The sequence below is a fragment of the Sus scrofa genome, chromosome 16 (assembly GCF_054392235.1).
Source record: "Sus scrofa isolate SSC_HxYL_T2T_F1_AM1 chromosome 16, Sscrofa_HxYL_maternal_Yorkshire_Landrace_v2.0, whole genome shotgun sequence".
Lineage (NCBI taxonomy): Eukaryota > Metazoa > Chordata > Mammalia > Artiodactyla > Suidae > Sus > Sus scrofa.
In genome coordinates this window covers 55728274-55742813 of record NC_139398.1, presented here as the reverse complement: position 1 = coordinate 55742813, position 14540 = coordinate 55728274, and the positions used below count along the sequence as shown (strand labels likewise).

General features: G+C 36.1%; 1 protein-coding gene across 38 annotated transcripts in view; it reads left to right on the top strand.

Annotated features, from left to right (window-relative positions):
• The window catches only part of ADAMTS6 (ADAM metallopeptidase with thrombospondin type 1 motif 6), a 308356-nt gene that overhangs the window by 203987 nt on the left and 89829 nt on the right, over window positions 1-14540 (top strand). For 24 of the 38 annotated variants that reach the window (XR_014831410.1, XR_014831406.1, XR_014831407.1 and 21 more), the window contains 2 exons: window positions 7857-8002; window positions 10070-10133. Coding sequence is in view for 18 of the 38 variants with exons in the window: in XM_085002386.1 (XP_084858512.1) it covers window positions 7857-8002; window positions 10070-10133 (210 nt within the window). In the remaining 20 variants the exon portion in view is untranslated. Of the gene's footprint in view, window positions 1-7856; window positions 8016-10069; window positions 10134-14540 lie in introns of all 38 variants that reach the window. The other 14 variants (XR_014831409.1, XM_085002388.1, XM_085002387.1 and 11 more) reach the window with 2 other exon arrangements.

The window sequence follows — 14540 nt, the reverse complement described above, 5'->3', positions numbered from 1 at the left end:
AAGTGGAAAAAAAAAGTACAAAGAATTCTTTATGTGAGCTGAGCACTTCATAATTATTGTTAATTTGTTTTTTACTAACTGCATTTGCCATGTCATCTATTTGTGAATTTTTATTTTTGATTTCAGTTACTTTTTTTCCTTATAAGAGGAGCGTGATTACTGTTAATAAATGCAGATTTTTCTCTTTAAGGCTATACCTATTTGAATATTAAACCAGAGCTCAGTATTTTGACTCAAATCAAAACAATCATGCAAAACATGTCACCTAGTGACAAAATTAAAGTGAAATTTTCAGTTGTTCTGGTCAACTTTGTGTGGCCAGTGTATATTCTTACCATCTAAAAATAGTTGACATCGCCAGTAAGAACGATAATAATGATAATGAATAGTTTTAAAGTACTTACACTATGCCAGATACATATTTGTTCTGTTTACTATTAAAAAAATCCTATGAGGTGGGGTACTGTTTTAACTCCATTTTGCCAATGAAGAAGCAAGATTTGAAAGCCTAAGATTACATAGCAATTTAATATTAGAGCTGAGATTCCAGTCCAGGTCTTTCTGATTCCAAAGTTGAAAACTTGGCCCCTCTATACTGCCTCTGATTATGCTTTATCTTCAGATGGGAAATTTTGCAGATTAAAAAGAAAATTTTCATTGTCACAGAAATAGTGAGCCACTGAGCATGAGATGGGTGTTAATAATATACTTTACCCTTTATTACCAAGTGGATTTTTCATTTGTTTACCTATAATAGTTTTTTATCTCAGGAATCACAATAAAAAGTCACCTGGAATTTTGCTAAGAATATATGATAGTGTTAAAATTGGCAAAGTAATAAATCTTTACTGTAAAATGAGAGAAAAATCTATTTCTAAATATTTCATAGAGATATTGTGAGGATGGAATGAGATAATATCTCAGTGAGCTTTTCATTGGCTTCCTCAGAGGGAAGGTGCTAGTATATATTACGAGAGCATCATCATTACTTTCCACTATTATTTGCCAACCTTAAATGATAGTGGGCAGAAAATTATTTGCCATACTGTCTTTACTGACCTCACAGACTGGCATCTCATGTCTTTATGAGCATCACAGACTATAAGCATGAGTTTGTGTGTCTCAGAAACATGAATGGAATATTCACAACTTCTGATCTTAACTCTGAATTTCAAAACTACTCTCATCAGAAGGAACAAGGAAAAAATCTACATCCTGTCTAGCCAGCAGGATAAAACCAAAGCTGCTTATAGCTTTTTGAATAAATCTTCTCAAAAAAGGTTGGGGGTGGGGGAAAAACATGGCTCAAGTGATAGCATAGATATATCCTGAGGACTGGATCCACAATGATCTCGTCAAACTCTGGCTGCAAAAGATATGGGATCTTTGCCCGGGGGCACAGTTCCACAAATGTTCCACGTAAGTGTGGGAACTGTTCCATGCACATTTAGCAGATGGAGTAAGAAATATGGCCAAAAAATTAAAAACTGATCTTTGCGTGAGTCCTGGGGGGTCTGACATCGCTATTACAGCCATTGGATTTTTGCCTGAATAAGCCATTCAAGGACTGAATAAGAACCATATGGTCTGAATGGATGTGCTCAGGGACAGTAGCATTAACCAAAGGAGGAAATTTGATGAGCCCAGACAGTGTGCTGGTACTGTGTGTCCATGGGTCGAACTCCTACAAACCAATCAATATAAATTTCAGCTAAAAGAACTTTCCTTAGACATGGCATCAGCATTAGCCCTTTGAACAGAAATCAGAGGGATGCCATATTTGATGAAATAGCAAACAAAGCTTTAGACTATAAAAACTCTGATACTAGTGTTGGCATTGTTACTGAACAGGATATTAAGGATAATCAAAACCCAATCCTTGCAAGCTCCAATGGTGACCACAAAGAAGGTTTCAGATACTTGGTTTATTGCCAAAAGATTGATTTAATGATTCTATGATACTCACTTAGAGACTGCACAGCATTTGGACTTACATGTACATGACATTAATTCCTAATATTTTTACATGGGAAACATAGGGCTGAATTAGAATAGGATTATTTCATGCCCTTCTAAAGCACTGGACATTTACAGCCTTAGAACTTAATTCACTTAGAGTAGAATGTCGTATGTTTTGACTGGGTCCCAAACTATAAACACGGAAAGTGAAGAAAGAATAACTCTTCCAATTGCTCTAGAAATTTAAATAGTATAGAATGACAAGTTCTGATTTAGAATTTGGGCTGAAATAAACTTTAGCATTCCTGCACCTGCACAGTGGAAAGATAAGGCTTTTAATAGCACTGTGCTGCAACTCTCAGCTTTTTTGATTTGGGGAGAATGTTCTATATTGAATCACCAATATCACTTCCTTTAAGATCTTAGCATTTCCTTAGAGGTATCTTATTCCAGATGCTGGCTGTACCCAGTGCTGGCTATGGAACAAGATCTACCATAATCATATTCTAAAATATCTCTAGTTTAAACAAAATATTTAAAAATACTCTGTGTGTGTGTGTGTGTGTGTGTGTGTGTGTGTGTGTGTGTGTATGTATACAGTATTATTTTGAAATTTTTCGTTTAGAATTCTGACAAATTTTCAAGGTTAGATTGTTTGATTTATTTCTTGCTTAAGGTAGTTCCCTGATGGAGATCATGAAATTCAGTGGTCTAATAGAAAGAAATGTTGTTTAAGGATAAATAAGTGTTTCTTAAGAAAAATTTTAAAGCCTCATTGGAATGTATCGTCTTTCATCTTGTTTTTGTTTTTGTCTTTTTTTAAGGGGTTTTAGGGCTGCACTTGTGGCATATAGAGGTTCCCAGACTAGGGGTCAAATCAGAGCTATAGCCACTGCCTACACCACAGCCACAGCAACGTGGGATCCAAGCCACATCTGCAACCTACACCACAGCTCATGGCAAGCTAGATCCTTAACCCACTGAGCAAAGCCAGGGATTGAACCTGCAACCTCATGGTTACTAGTCACATTCGTTTCCATTGTGCCACAAGGGAAAGTCCTTATTTCATCTAGTTTTTAAGACACATTTCTTTTATTTAGAAGGAATGTGAAAAGCAAGAATGAACAATAGGAAATTTTATTTTAGGGATGTGATAGTTTCACTTTTTTCACCTTTCTGAATCTGGTTAAACACAACTGAGTTAGCAAAAAAGAAGGCCAGGTTTATCCAATTTATCTGGATAATTTAGGTTGAAATAATATAACTCATATTTAGAATAGTCCAAAATCACTGAATTGTATATAACTCTTGGGAATAAAGATTAAAAACTGGTTTCCATCCTAATATATTTAACTTTAGTATTAATTGTATCAAGAAATGAAGTAAAAGTCTATGCCTGTGGAATTAGAGCTTTTAGTTTTGACCCCTTCAGGTTAAGGATAAAAATAGAAAATATAATGCTCAAAATTCTCACCTTTAGTGTGCTTATAGGATTTGTATAACTTCAGTTTGCTTTATTTGGTGTAGTGTAATTATATTAATTATAACTTACGCTAAAATCTATATATATATTGATTAATATTATCATCTAGAATATTAGCTCAAATAACTTGATCCATATGAGGTTCCCTATAAGTTTCTTTAAAAATGTATTAAGTAAATTAAGTTTCTTTTAAAATCATGTACAACGTCAAGATATTTAATACTACCAGAAAGAGAAGTAGTAAAAATTCCAAAGTGATCTCTTCCTATAAATACGAGATGAGGGGAAACTAAACAAGTACAAAAGAACATTTTTTGCCAGAGAGAAAATTAAACAAGTCATTTGATAGATTTTTAACTTTTTCGAAGGTATGTCTACATAGAACTAATTTCTAAAGCCATCCTCATCCAAACCATATTATAATCGAAAACTGATTTTAGTCTCTACTTTATAGTAAAGGAAGCTGAAGAAAAGGAACAAATGTCTTGGGAGTTGCCTGGTGGCCTAGTGGATGGGATTTGGGCCTAGATTCAATCCCTGGTCTGGGAACTGAGAGCCCACATCAAGCTGCTGTATCCTGTGGCCAAAATAGTAACAGTAATAATAATACAAGAAAGAAGGGAAAGAAAGAAAGAGAAAGGGAAGGAAGAAAGGAAGGGAGGGAAGAGAGAGGAATAAGAAAGAAATGACTTGCTTTTGATCAAAGATACTACTAGAATGTAATACAGTCAACGCATAGACTGAAGTTGTTCCTACACAAAGTTGTTAATTAATTGCTGAACTAGTCGGTAGTCTCTTGTCAACTGCTAGATGACTGATACTTATTATTATAAATCATTCTTTAACCATGTATGTGTTAATTAACTTTCTAATATATTGTCTGTTATGTTAGAACTCCATGGAATAGATAAAATTACTGGCATGAATTTATGCAATTAAAGGTTTAGCAAACACTTATGGAATACTACTGCTGTGTAGATGTTAATTAATGGTAAGAACTGAGCAACATTTTACAAACTAAATATTTGTGTTTATCTTTTACCTTAAGAATAAGTTTTAAAAGGAAAACAAAAGAGTTTATGTGACTTTCCTTATTCCACATTCTATGAGCATCCAAGAAACATGCAAAACATGTTTAGAACCTAAATCTTTCAGTATTTTGTAACCTTCACAATTTTGTCCCCTGAAAAATGCAAAATGTGAGTTTTTTCCTCTACTAATTATGAGAATATTCAAGGAGGTATGTTATAACATGTGGTTGTATATTTGCAGGTAAAATTTTTTTTAATCTCTAGTGTTATTTTGTATTTTATGTAGTAAAAGTAATTCAGTAAAGTACGTTATTCATTATTGTCTTCAAATATATGATCCTAACCTCCAGATGATTTTTTTCCACTGATTTTTTATGTGTTGTTTGGATGGACAATCCTTCTCTACAATAAGTGACTTTGGACAAGGTCCTTCAGGTTCTATTTTTTTCTTCTGAAAAAATGAAGTGCTTAGACCACATGAATTGTAAAGTCTCTTTGAGCTTTAAGTGCAGCTTAAATAAATGTAAAATCAAATTTTATTATTTGAAATAAGTAATGCTAAATTTCCAACTTGAAAAAAATAGGCATGTTTTAAGATTTGGAATTCTTTAGTATTAATTGTCATTAATAGAAACTATAGGGAAAAAATCAGTAATTGCTATTTAATACTACATTGCTCAGTTACTGTCATAGGAAAATAGGTTCAGACATAAGTATTCTTACACACAGCTACTTGCAGTAACAAAAGTGTAAAACTGGAGATTATTTGGTACGCTGTTGTGACTTTTATATGAATAAAGGTTTAATGTAATCAGTATATCATTATACAAATGATGGGTCTTCAAGATCAATTAGATAAATCATAATCTGGTAGCTGGAATATTCTCTCCCTCTCACATGTACATTGTTAGTAGCCCTGCTCCTGGAGTTGATACTATATTATTGGTTTAGCCAACTGCCTCTGCTTTATCATTTTGAACAGATGATATTTTTTCTTCATGGTAATTTTAATTGCCTAAAATTCACTCTTTTTTAGTGTTCTATTTTAATATTTATTTGATTTAAGATCAGATTGTTTGGCCTTAGAGCCAATCTACTGGCCTTAGAGCCAATTGAATACTAACTTCTTTTTGTCTAGTTTTTTATAGATGAATGATAATTGCTCTGCACTTCTCTATAAAAGTCCTTTATACTGTTACAACTATTGAAACGTTTGTTGAATGTCACCTACCAGGGAAACTACCAGGAAATTTTACTTTCTTTACCCTCCAGTATGTCCAGTTCCTTCCTGACATGTAGTAACCAAAATAAGACACAGTATTCTGTAATTTAACTGAAGTATTCATTCATTCGCTAGAGTTTTGTTGTATATGTACTTCATTCTGGACACTGTTCTAGACATTTAGCATTTCCAGTTAGAACATTGGTGATCTATATCTGCTCTGTCCAACACTCTAGCAGATAGCGACATGTGGCTGTGGAGCCCTAGAAATATGGCTAGTGGGTCTGAGGAGCTGAATTTTTAATTTTAATTAATTTAAATTTGAATAACCACTTGTAACTCTCAAGGCATTTACTAAGGAGAGGAGGAAAAAAGTAATACAGAAGTTATTTGAAAAATAAACAGGCTAATTTAAAGTAGTGGTAGCAGTGGACACTAGAACCGGAAGATGTAATCTCTTGTACATCCTGGAGATGGGGGAGGGGAAAGCAAGGAGGGGTAGTGAAGTACCAGCACTTCAGAAAGAGAGTGATCGGAGGAACAATCTCTGCAATAAAGTGACACTCACTTGACCTGAGACCAAATGATAAGAGAACAATAAATGGAATCTGGAGAAGAGTATTCCCAGGAGGGCTAGCAAATGCAAATAACCTGAGGAGAAAACAAGTTTAACATATTGAGGAAAGAAGAGAAGGCCATTGTGTCTGGAACATTCTGTACAAGAGAGAATAACGCTGGAGAATGAGGAGCGGCTAGATCACAAAGGCCACCGTTGACCAGAGTTAAGGGAAACTGCCACAGTTTTTTAAGCAAAAAAGTGACATGAGGAGTTCCCTTCTTGTGCAGTGAGTTAAGAATCTGGCCTTGTCAACTGCAGCAGCTTGGGTCATTGCTGTGGCTAGGTTTGATCCCTGGCCTGGGAACTTCCACATGCTGCAGGCATGGCCAAAAAAAGAAAAGTGTTGTGATGTGATAATGTGTTTTTAAAAGAGCTCTCTGAGAACTCATTGGGGGAATAGATTGATTATAGGTAGAAGAAAGTGAGGCAGGGGATCAGGTAATGAGCTATTCCATTTGTCAGTTTGGTCTAGAGTAGTAGCAGTACAAACAGTGCAAATGGAAGAATTCTAAATATATCAGAATTTGTATAATAGGCTGATTACTCTATAAGCATCGCATGCCATAATCCCTTTACATTTTAATATAAGGGTTCTTACTTAACAATCTAACATTGTTGACAGTTACTCAATTCTAATAGTATTCCATATTTTTATTCACATAAACAAATAATTTCCATAACATCAGTATGGTTTGTCAAATTTTGATAACTCAGAAAAAATGCACCAATAAAAGCCTAGAAATGCTTGGGTTGTTTTTTTAAAAAAGAGTTTCATTTTTACCATATTCTGCAAATAAGATTTATCATGTTAGAGTTATGAGCTGATTATGCCATGTCTGTGTCTTGATAAATTATTCCTGGCTTTCTACTTATGTGCAGTATGTGTGGTTTATTGCAGAGAGTAAGGCTGAAAGGAATTCCAGTACACATGTTCATGCAGGACCTATACACATGGCTAGTCAGTGTATAAGGGTTTTTTTGTACCCCGTCCCTAGTGTCTTGGCATTACTTTTATTATGTCTGCAGTACTCATGTAGATGAAATGCCACAGCACATTCTTTTACTATTGTAGCCTCAACCAGCCTTTTTTTTCTTTTTTCTTTTTTTTTTTTTTTAAGAAAAAGCAATTACCATCATAAAAATTCCTTACTGGGGAACTTTCCATATTGCATTATCATTCCATGAGTCTAATAATAGTGGGATATAAAGAAAAAAGTTTTAATACTAAAATATCTAAAAAAGACTTTTGAGGTCTCTATAATGTGAAACACTAAAAGTCTGGAGGAGGAAAAATAAGGAAAAAAGAAGTAAAGTTTTTTAGACTCTTGGTACTTGTTAGAGATTTATAAATCATTGCCTAGGTAAAGATAATTTGCAGATCACATGTACCTTTACCAATGTCTAAACACAGTTAAAAAACTCTGTTATCTATTGGGAGAATGCTAATGCCTATAATTGGTCATTGCTGATCCTTATGTATTTCTATCCTGATAGCTCTATCTGCCTAAAAGCTAATTCTGTGTTTTCTGTGAAATCTTGCAGTGGTGTTATCAGGGAGATTGTGTTCCTTTTGGCACTTGGCCCCAGAGCGTAGATGGGGGCTGGGGTCCCTGGTCACTATGGGGAGAGTGCAGCAGGACCTGCGGGGGAGGCGTCTCCTCATCCCTAAGACACTGTGACAGTCCAGCGTAAGTAGCTAAAGTAAGCCGGAGCCAACAAAAAGACACAGTTGGAAATGATTCAAAGCTGCGGTTTCACATGTTATCTGTAAAAACGTTTCACCAGTGAGCCAAGTACTTGTCTTCAGAACGAGGAATAGGCACAGGAAAGTGGAGGAGCCTTGTTAGACAGACTTTCTTTTTCTTCTTTTCACCTTGCTGTGTAACTAAAAGAGAAAAGCATTGTGTATCTATCCCAGGTATAGTCAGACTTTTAATTTAGTAATAATCAGATAGATTTCCTCCTCCAAAAAGTACTGAATTATGGATGAATCCAGGTCTGGTCTAAGCTACATTACCATTATTCCCAGGAAACCTGAGGTCTTTTCACATGTCACATAAAATTATTACTGCTACATTAGTATTAAAAGGACCAATGAGAGCACTTCAAGGATTGAAATGCCTTGATTCGCATCACAAATCACAATGAAAAGAATACTGCCCATGTGTTAAAATAGTTTCCATTCACATGCCCCCATTAATCATCTTCCAGAGCTGCCACCACTTTTCTCCCCATGACTGTTTTATGCAGGTCAGACTGCTCCTCTCCCACCACTCTTTTTCTCCAGCCAGAGTCCCCCTGGCATGTAGCCAGCCCCATCAGTATTCCTTGCTAGCTGTGTTGCTCCTTCTTCCCACAAGTGCCCATTACAGGTGGATGATTCCTCTAGTTGGTCTTTCGTGTCCTTCCAGAGACTGAACTGCTCCTTAGCTGCTTCATGTCAAAAGCTCCCATTTTGGTTTAGAGCTCAGGTTGAGGACTTTCTTTCCTGACAATTATTTGAGGCAGAATAATGTTCTGATATCACTTCTGCTTTTTTCCCCCTTCTAGAGTAAAAGATGGTCTGTTCTTATTTTTTATTTTTTCTCATTTTAACTCAGGATCCCTCTCTTTGGTTTCTCTCTCTAAATATCTCTTTTCTTCTCTTTTATACTCTTTAACTTGAAATTGTTCCTTGTTTTCATTCTCCTACTTTCTGTCTTTACCCTCCTGCTAAACAGAGCTCACTGTCACCCACTCATAAACCAGCTTTGCCACCACCATCCCCACTACCTTGTTTTTGTCTGACCAACCCATTTCTCCCATGCTGATTCAAGCTGGGTCTTTTCTCAGCATTCACAGTATATTCAAAGTGTAGCTTTAATTATCCCATTGATACCATTGAGCCAAAATTATAATTAGACTTGATCTTTTTAAAACAAGTACAGAATAATTAAGTCCAACTGAATGCTACTGTAATTTAATAACCAAAAGTATAAAACCCTATGATAATAAATAATATACTTAGATACTTAAGAAGATGACATGGACTTCTTTTAAAAGAACAAGTTAGTTTTTTCCAGTCAAAAACTGTATGCCCAAATGATAACATAACTTTCCCTAATGTTAAATACTCCAAAAAATCAATTCATATAAAGCAAATATTTGACACATTAATTTGAATGTAACATAAAGTGTTTATATAATGCAAGCCCTTCTGATGTTTAGATTTAATTTTTAAAAACTCCATGTAATATTTGAAATGAGATAGAAATTTCTTTCTGCATTAAAAACTTTGAACTGAAGCTATTTCCAGAAAGTTATTTAGGGTCCTCTCCTTATTTCCAGTCTGGGAGAAAAAACTAAACTCCATTTTCTGCTTGGTGAACATGTGACATCAGATTATGTGTTTTATTGAATATGATTCAAATGGCTTTTCATTGTAAATGATTTTTTAACTCATTGTATTGAACTGAGTACCTGTTTACTATGATAGTTAGAAAAATACATTGATGTGATTGCATTTTCTTAAGAATGTATATCATCACAATTAAGAGGCTTATAAAGTTATTCATAGTAAATCACCTTAATTTTTATGTTAAACAACCGTAATTATTGTTGCCCTCACCAGCATGACTGTTATTTTAATAACTAATAAAATGCCTAATTTTGTATCTTTTTAAAGTAAATGTTCTTATGTTTTCATCAAGCAATATATGTACTCTTTACATGGTTAAATATATTACATTCACATGTTAAACAAAATGTGTTTTCAGACCTTCAGGAGGTGGAAAATATTGCCTTGGGGAAAGGAAACGGTATCGCTCCTGCAACACAGATGTAAGTAAAACCAAACTCTGCTATTAAAAATTAGCTTACATTTCCCCTGGAGCAGCGAAATCTTTAAAATTGTGAGCTATTTGATCAGAAATCCATGTGTATGAGGGTCACATGAATTTTTCAAAGTACATGGAACCAGCCTCACGTCCATCAATTCCATCAACAGTGCTAAAAGCAAATACACTCTCCCCTGATAGGAATCAAAAGAGAGACACACAGCCCCTGAACTTCCCTGGGCCCCCAACACTCACAACTTTGCCACCAATATCTTTCTTGCGTTCAAGGAACAAGGATTAATCTTATTATTCCATTTATCCCATTTTGTATTTGCCACTGCAGTAAGTCCCAGGCTTCCACATCATTCCTTGTCTCTTGCCTTCCAATCCTATAAATCTGTTATTCCTTCTTTTGCTTCTTATCCCTGCCCAATGACTGAAACTCTTCTACGCCCTTGGAAACTCATGATCCATCATCAGCAAAATCCTTTATATCCTGACATCTCCAATTTTTTTTTTGATAGGCAAAAAATAGATTTATTAAGATAAAGCACTTGTGAGAGATGCAAGTGGGCAGGCAAGGTGATTCTCCAAATTTTCTTTCTTTTCACATTCTTGTTCTAATTAAAACTGGCTCAGAGTTCCCGTCGTGGCCCAGTGGTTAACGAATCCAACTAGGAACCATGTGGTTGCGGGTTCGATCCCTGACCTTGTTCATTGGGTTGGGGATCCGGGGTAGGCGTGAGCTGTGGTGTGGGTTGCAGACGCGGCTTGGATCCTGCGTTGCTGTGGCTCTGGCGTAGGCTAGCAGCTACAGCTCCCATTGGACCCCTAGCCTGGGAACCTCCATATGCCGCGGGAGCAGCCCCAGAAAAGGCAAAAAGACCAAAAAAAACCAAAAAACTGGCTCTCCTCTGAAGCTACTCCTTCCTCTGCAGCCCCAAAGTTAAGAATATAGGTTTTCTCCCTTAGCTTTTAAATGACTGGGCCTGGAAGTGAATTGACTATCTTTTTTATACCTCATTTCTCCTCCCAGATAATTTTTGCTTCCTCCTATGTAAAAACCACAGCTTTTAATTTCATGTCATCACACTATCACCCACACACCCGCACTATGTTCTTTTGCTCTCCAACCCTATGCCTATCTTAATTCTTGGTTATTCATAGATATGTAGATGATTCTTCCAACATCTTCTCTTTTGGCTTTTTCCATAAATATACAAACATGCTGTTATTTCTGCTATCTTTAAAAAACAAAAGCAAAAAACCTGCCGTTTATTTTCTTTGCTCCCTTTGAAATAAAATTCCTCAAAAGACTGACTTTACCTACTATATCTAATTCCTCTCTAATTCCTCTTCTCATTTTCCCCTAAAGTGGTTCCTATCAAGTTTTTGCCTCCATCATTCTACTGGAAGTGCCCTTGTCCAGTCCCAGATGTCTTTCATGTTGCTAAACCCAATAGTCAGTTGTGAGTGTTTATCTTACCTTCACTAGGCTTCCATGAAACTCTAACTTTTTTGTTGTCCTTCTATATTGCATCTTATTCTTTCTCATGCTCCTTTGCTCCTACTGTTTTCTTTGATGTCTTAATGTTAGAGTACCCAGGACTTACCCCTATTTCTTTTTTTTCCTCTTTTGTCTTTACCCACAGCATGTGGAGGTTCCCAGGCTAGGAGTCAAATCGGAGCTGTAGCCGCCGGCCTATGCCACAGCCATAGCAACTTGGGGTCCTCACAGATGCTAGTTGGGCTTGTTAACCTCTGAGCCACAATAGGAACTCCCCCTTGGTCTTTTTCTCAGCCATATCAATGCTCATTTCTTTGATGATCTCATCCAGCTCATTGCTTGTGATAGCATTCCTATGTTATTTGACCCCCAAATTTACATTTTTAGCCCAGCTTCTTCCATGGATTTTAAACTCAAATCTTACCATTTATTAAACTTTTAATAGATATATAATATTTAACATGTCCAAATGTTATCTCCAAAACATTTCCACAAACCTGTTCTTCAACAGTTTTTTCCATCTCGGATGTCATCTTCATCTGGCTCAAGCCAAAAATCCTTGATTCATTCTCAATTCTTTTCTCTGTCTCACAGCCTATATCCAATCCCTCAGGAAATCCCACTGGCTTTGCCTTCAAAAGATATCAAGATCTGACTTATTCTCACTGTCTCCACTGCTACCACTCTTATCTTTCACTGAATTACTCTAAATAGCTTTTTCAGTGGCTTTCCCAATAATACTTTTGCTCCCTACAGAAGAATATAAGAGGCAGAGTGATTCAGTTTGAATATATCCTTCTCTCAAGACCTTTCAAAGGCTCCCTGTTTTACTTAAATCCAGAATTCTTCCAAAGGCCTGCAAGGCCTATACTATTTGGCCTTCTGTTACTTCTCTGAACATCTTTTACTATTTCTCTCCTTATTCATTTTGCCTCAGCTACACAAGCCTCTTTCGTTATAAATGCCAGGCATGCTCCCACTTTAGGGCTTTTGCATTAACTGTTCTTTTTGTCTTATATACTCTTCCATCCAAAATATCCATATCACTAACTCCCTTACCTCACTATTACTCAACTTTCATCTTCTCATTGAGGCCTAGCCTGAATACATATTTAAAATTGCAACCTTCCCTACTGCCTATAAGCCTGAAACTCCTAATCTTCTATATCCTGCTCTGTTTCCCCTCATTTACACTATAGCTTATATATCATATTTAATCCCATGAAATTTGCATCTTGAAGTAATTACATATGGCTTAAATTGCAATGATTAAGTTACCAACATTATTTATTCATTCATTCAATAAATAATTAAGTCCCTATTCTGTATCAGACTGTGCTAGAGTGTGAGAGACAATCTTTGCCCTTTAAGGATTTTATAATTTCTTGGGAAATCACAGAAAATTTCATTGCAGAATGATAAGTGATATGATAGGACAAAATAAGTATGGGGTGCTATAAAAGCACATGGAATTGGCACATAGCGTAAATAGGAGTTTAAGGATTTCTTTTTTTTTTTTTTTTTTTTTTTTTATTTTCCCACTGTACAGCAAGGGGGTCAGGTTATCCTTACATGTATACATTACAATTACATTTTTCCCCCAGCCTTTCTTCTGTTGCAACATGAGTATCTAGACAAAGTTCTCAATGCTATTCAGCAGGATCTCCTTGTAAATCTATTCTAAGTTGTGTCTGATAAGCCCAAGCTCCCAATCCCTCCCACTCCCTCCCCCTCCCATCAGGCAGCCACAAGTCTCTTCTCCAAGTCCATGATTTTCTTTTCTGAGGAGATGTTCATTTGTGCTGGATATTAGATTCCAGTTATAAGTGATATCATATGGTATTTGTCTTTGTCTTTCTGGCTCATTTCACTCAGTATGAGATTCTCTAGCTCCATCCATGCCCATAGAAAGCTAAAGATCTATCTGAAGGGCAAATTGGATCTGGCCAGAAAAGTGTGACAATGAGAACATTCTAGGCACAAAGAAAATTAAGTGCAACATGTGGAGATCTAGCCTCAGATTTAGATGAAAATGGGTTAGAAAAAGGTGCAATTACAACGGAACAGTAAACAAATCAAGAAGAATTTAAGGAAGCTGGTGAGAATGAAGTGCTGAGCCATGCACTCTACACTAGGGAGTCTAAAGAGGGCTTGCAGGGAAAAAATTAAGGGTCTGACTTTGAAATATCCATGAAATTTAAAGAACCAGTGTTGTAGGAAAAACGGAGTGGTACATAGCAGGTGAGAGAATCAGAAAATGAAGTGTATTTGAATTTAAGTTATGAGACATGAGCCTCTTCTCAATAAGGACAAATATGGAATATGGCCATGGGAGTAAATGCCTAACCTTGGGTGGAGGTGAAGGAGTTCAAGGAACTTCAGGGCTAAGGAATTTGGGGAGTCTTCCATGTGGATGGTGGATTCACTCAGAATGTTATTAGGACTTGGAGTGTATAGTGAGATGGTGAAGCAGTTATCAAGCCCTTTAACAAATGAGGGAAAATGACCACCATGAGGTTAGTAGAAAGCAATGATGAAGCCAAATAGTGATTTGGATGAATAACATGAATCTTAGAAAAATAGAGGTCTTATGCAAGGGTAGAATTAAATAACTACTGTATATTAGACCATGTTAGGTAGGAGTGAGAAGGCCAAACCCACCTCTCAATTTGCATCTATTTCTGTTATATAATTGTAGAGATAGGCACACATTTGGCCCTAATAACACAGGTGCTATGTAATGTGGATAGTGTATGATGGGTCACAGAAAAATAAAAATAACCTGCCAGGCACATCTCAGGCTTGTTGCATTTACCCATGAACTATGTTTAGATACTCAGATTCTAGAGCTTGCTCTTGGTAGGTTGACATTTCTAATACTATCTTTGTCTTCTGTTTCAGCTT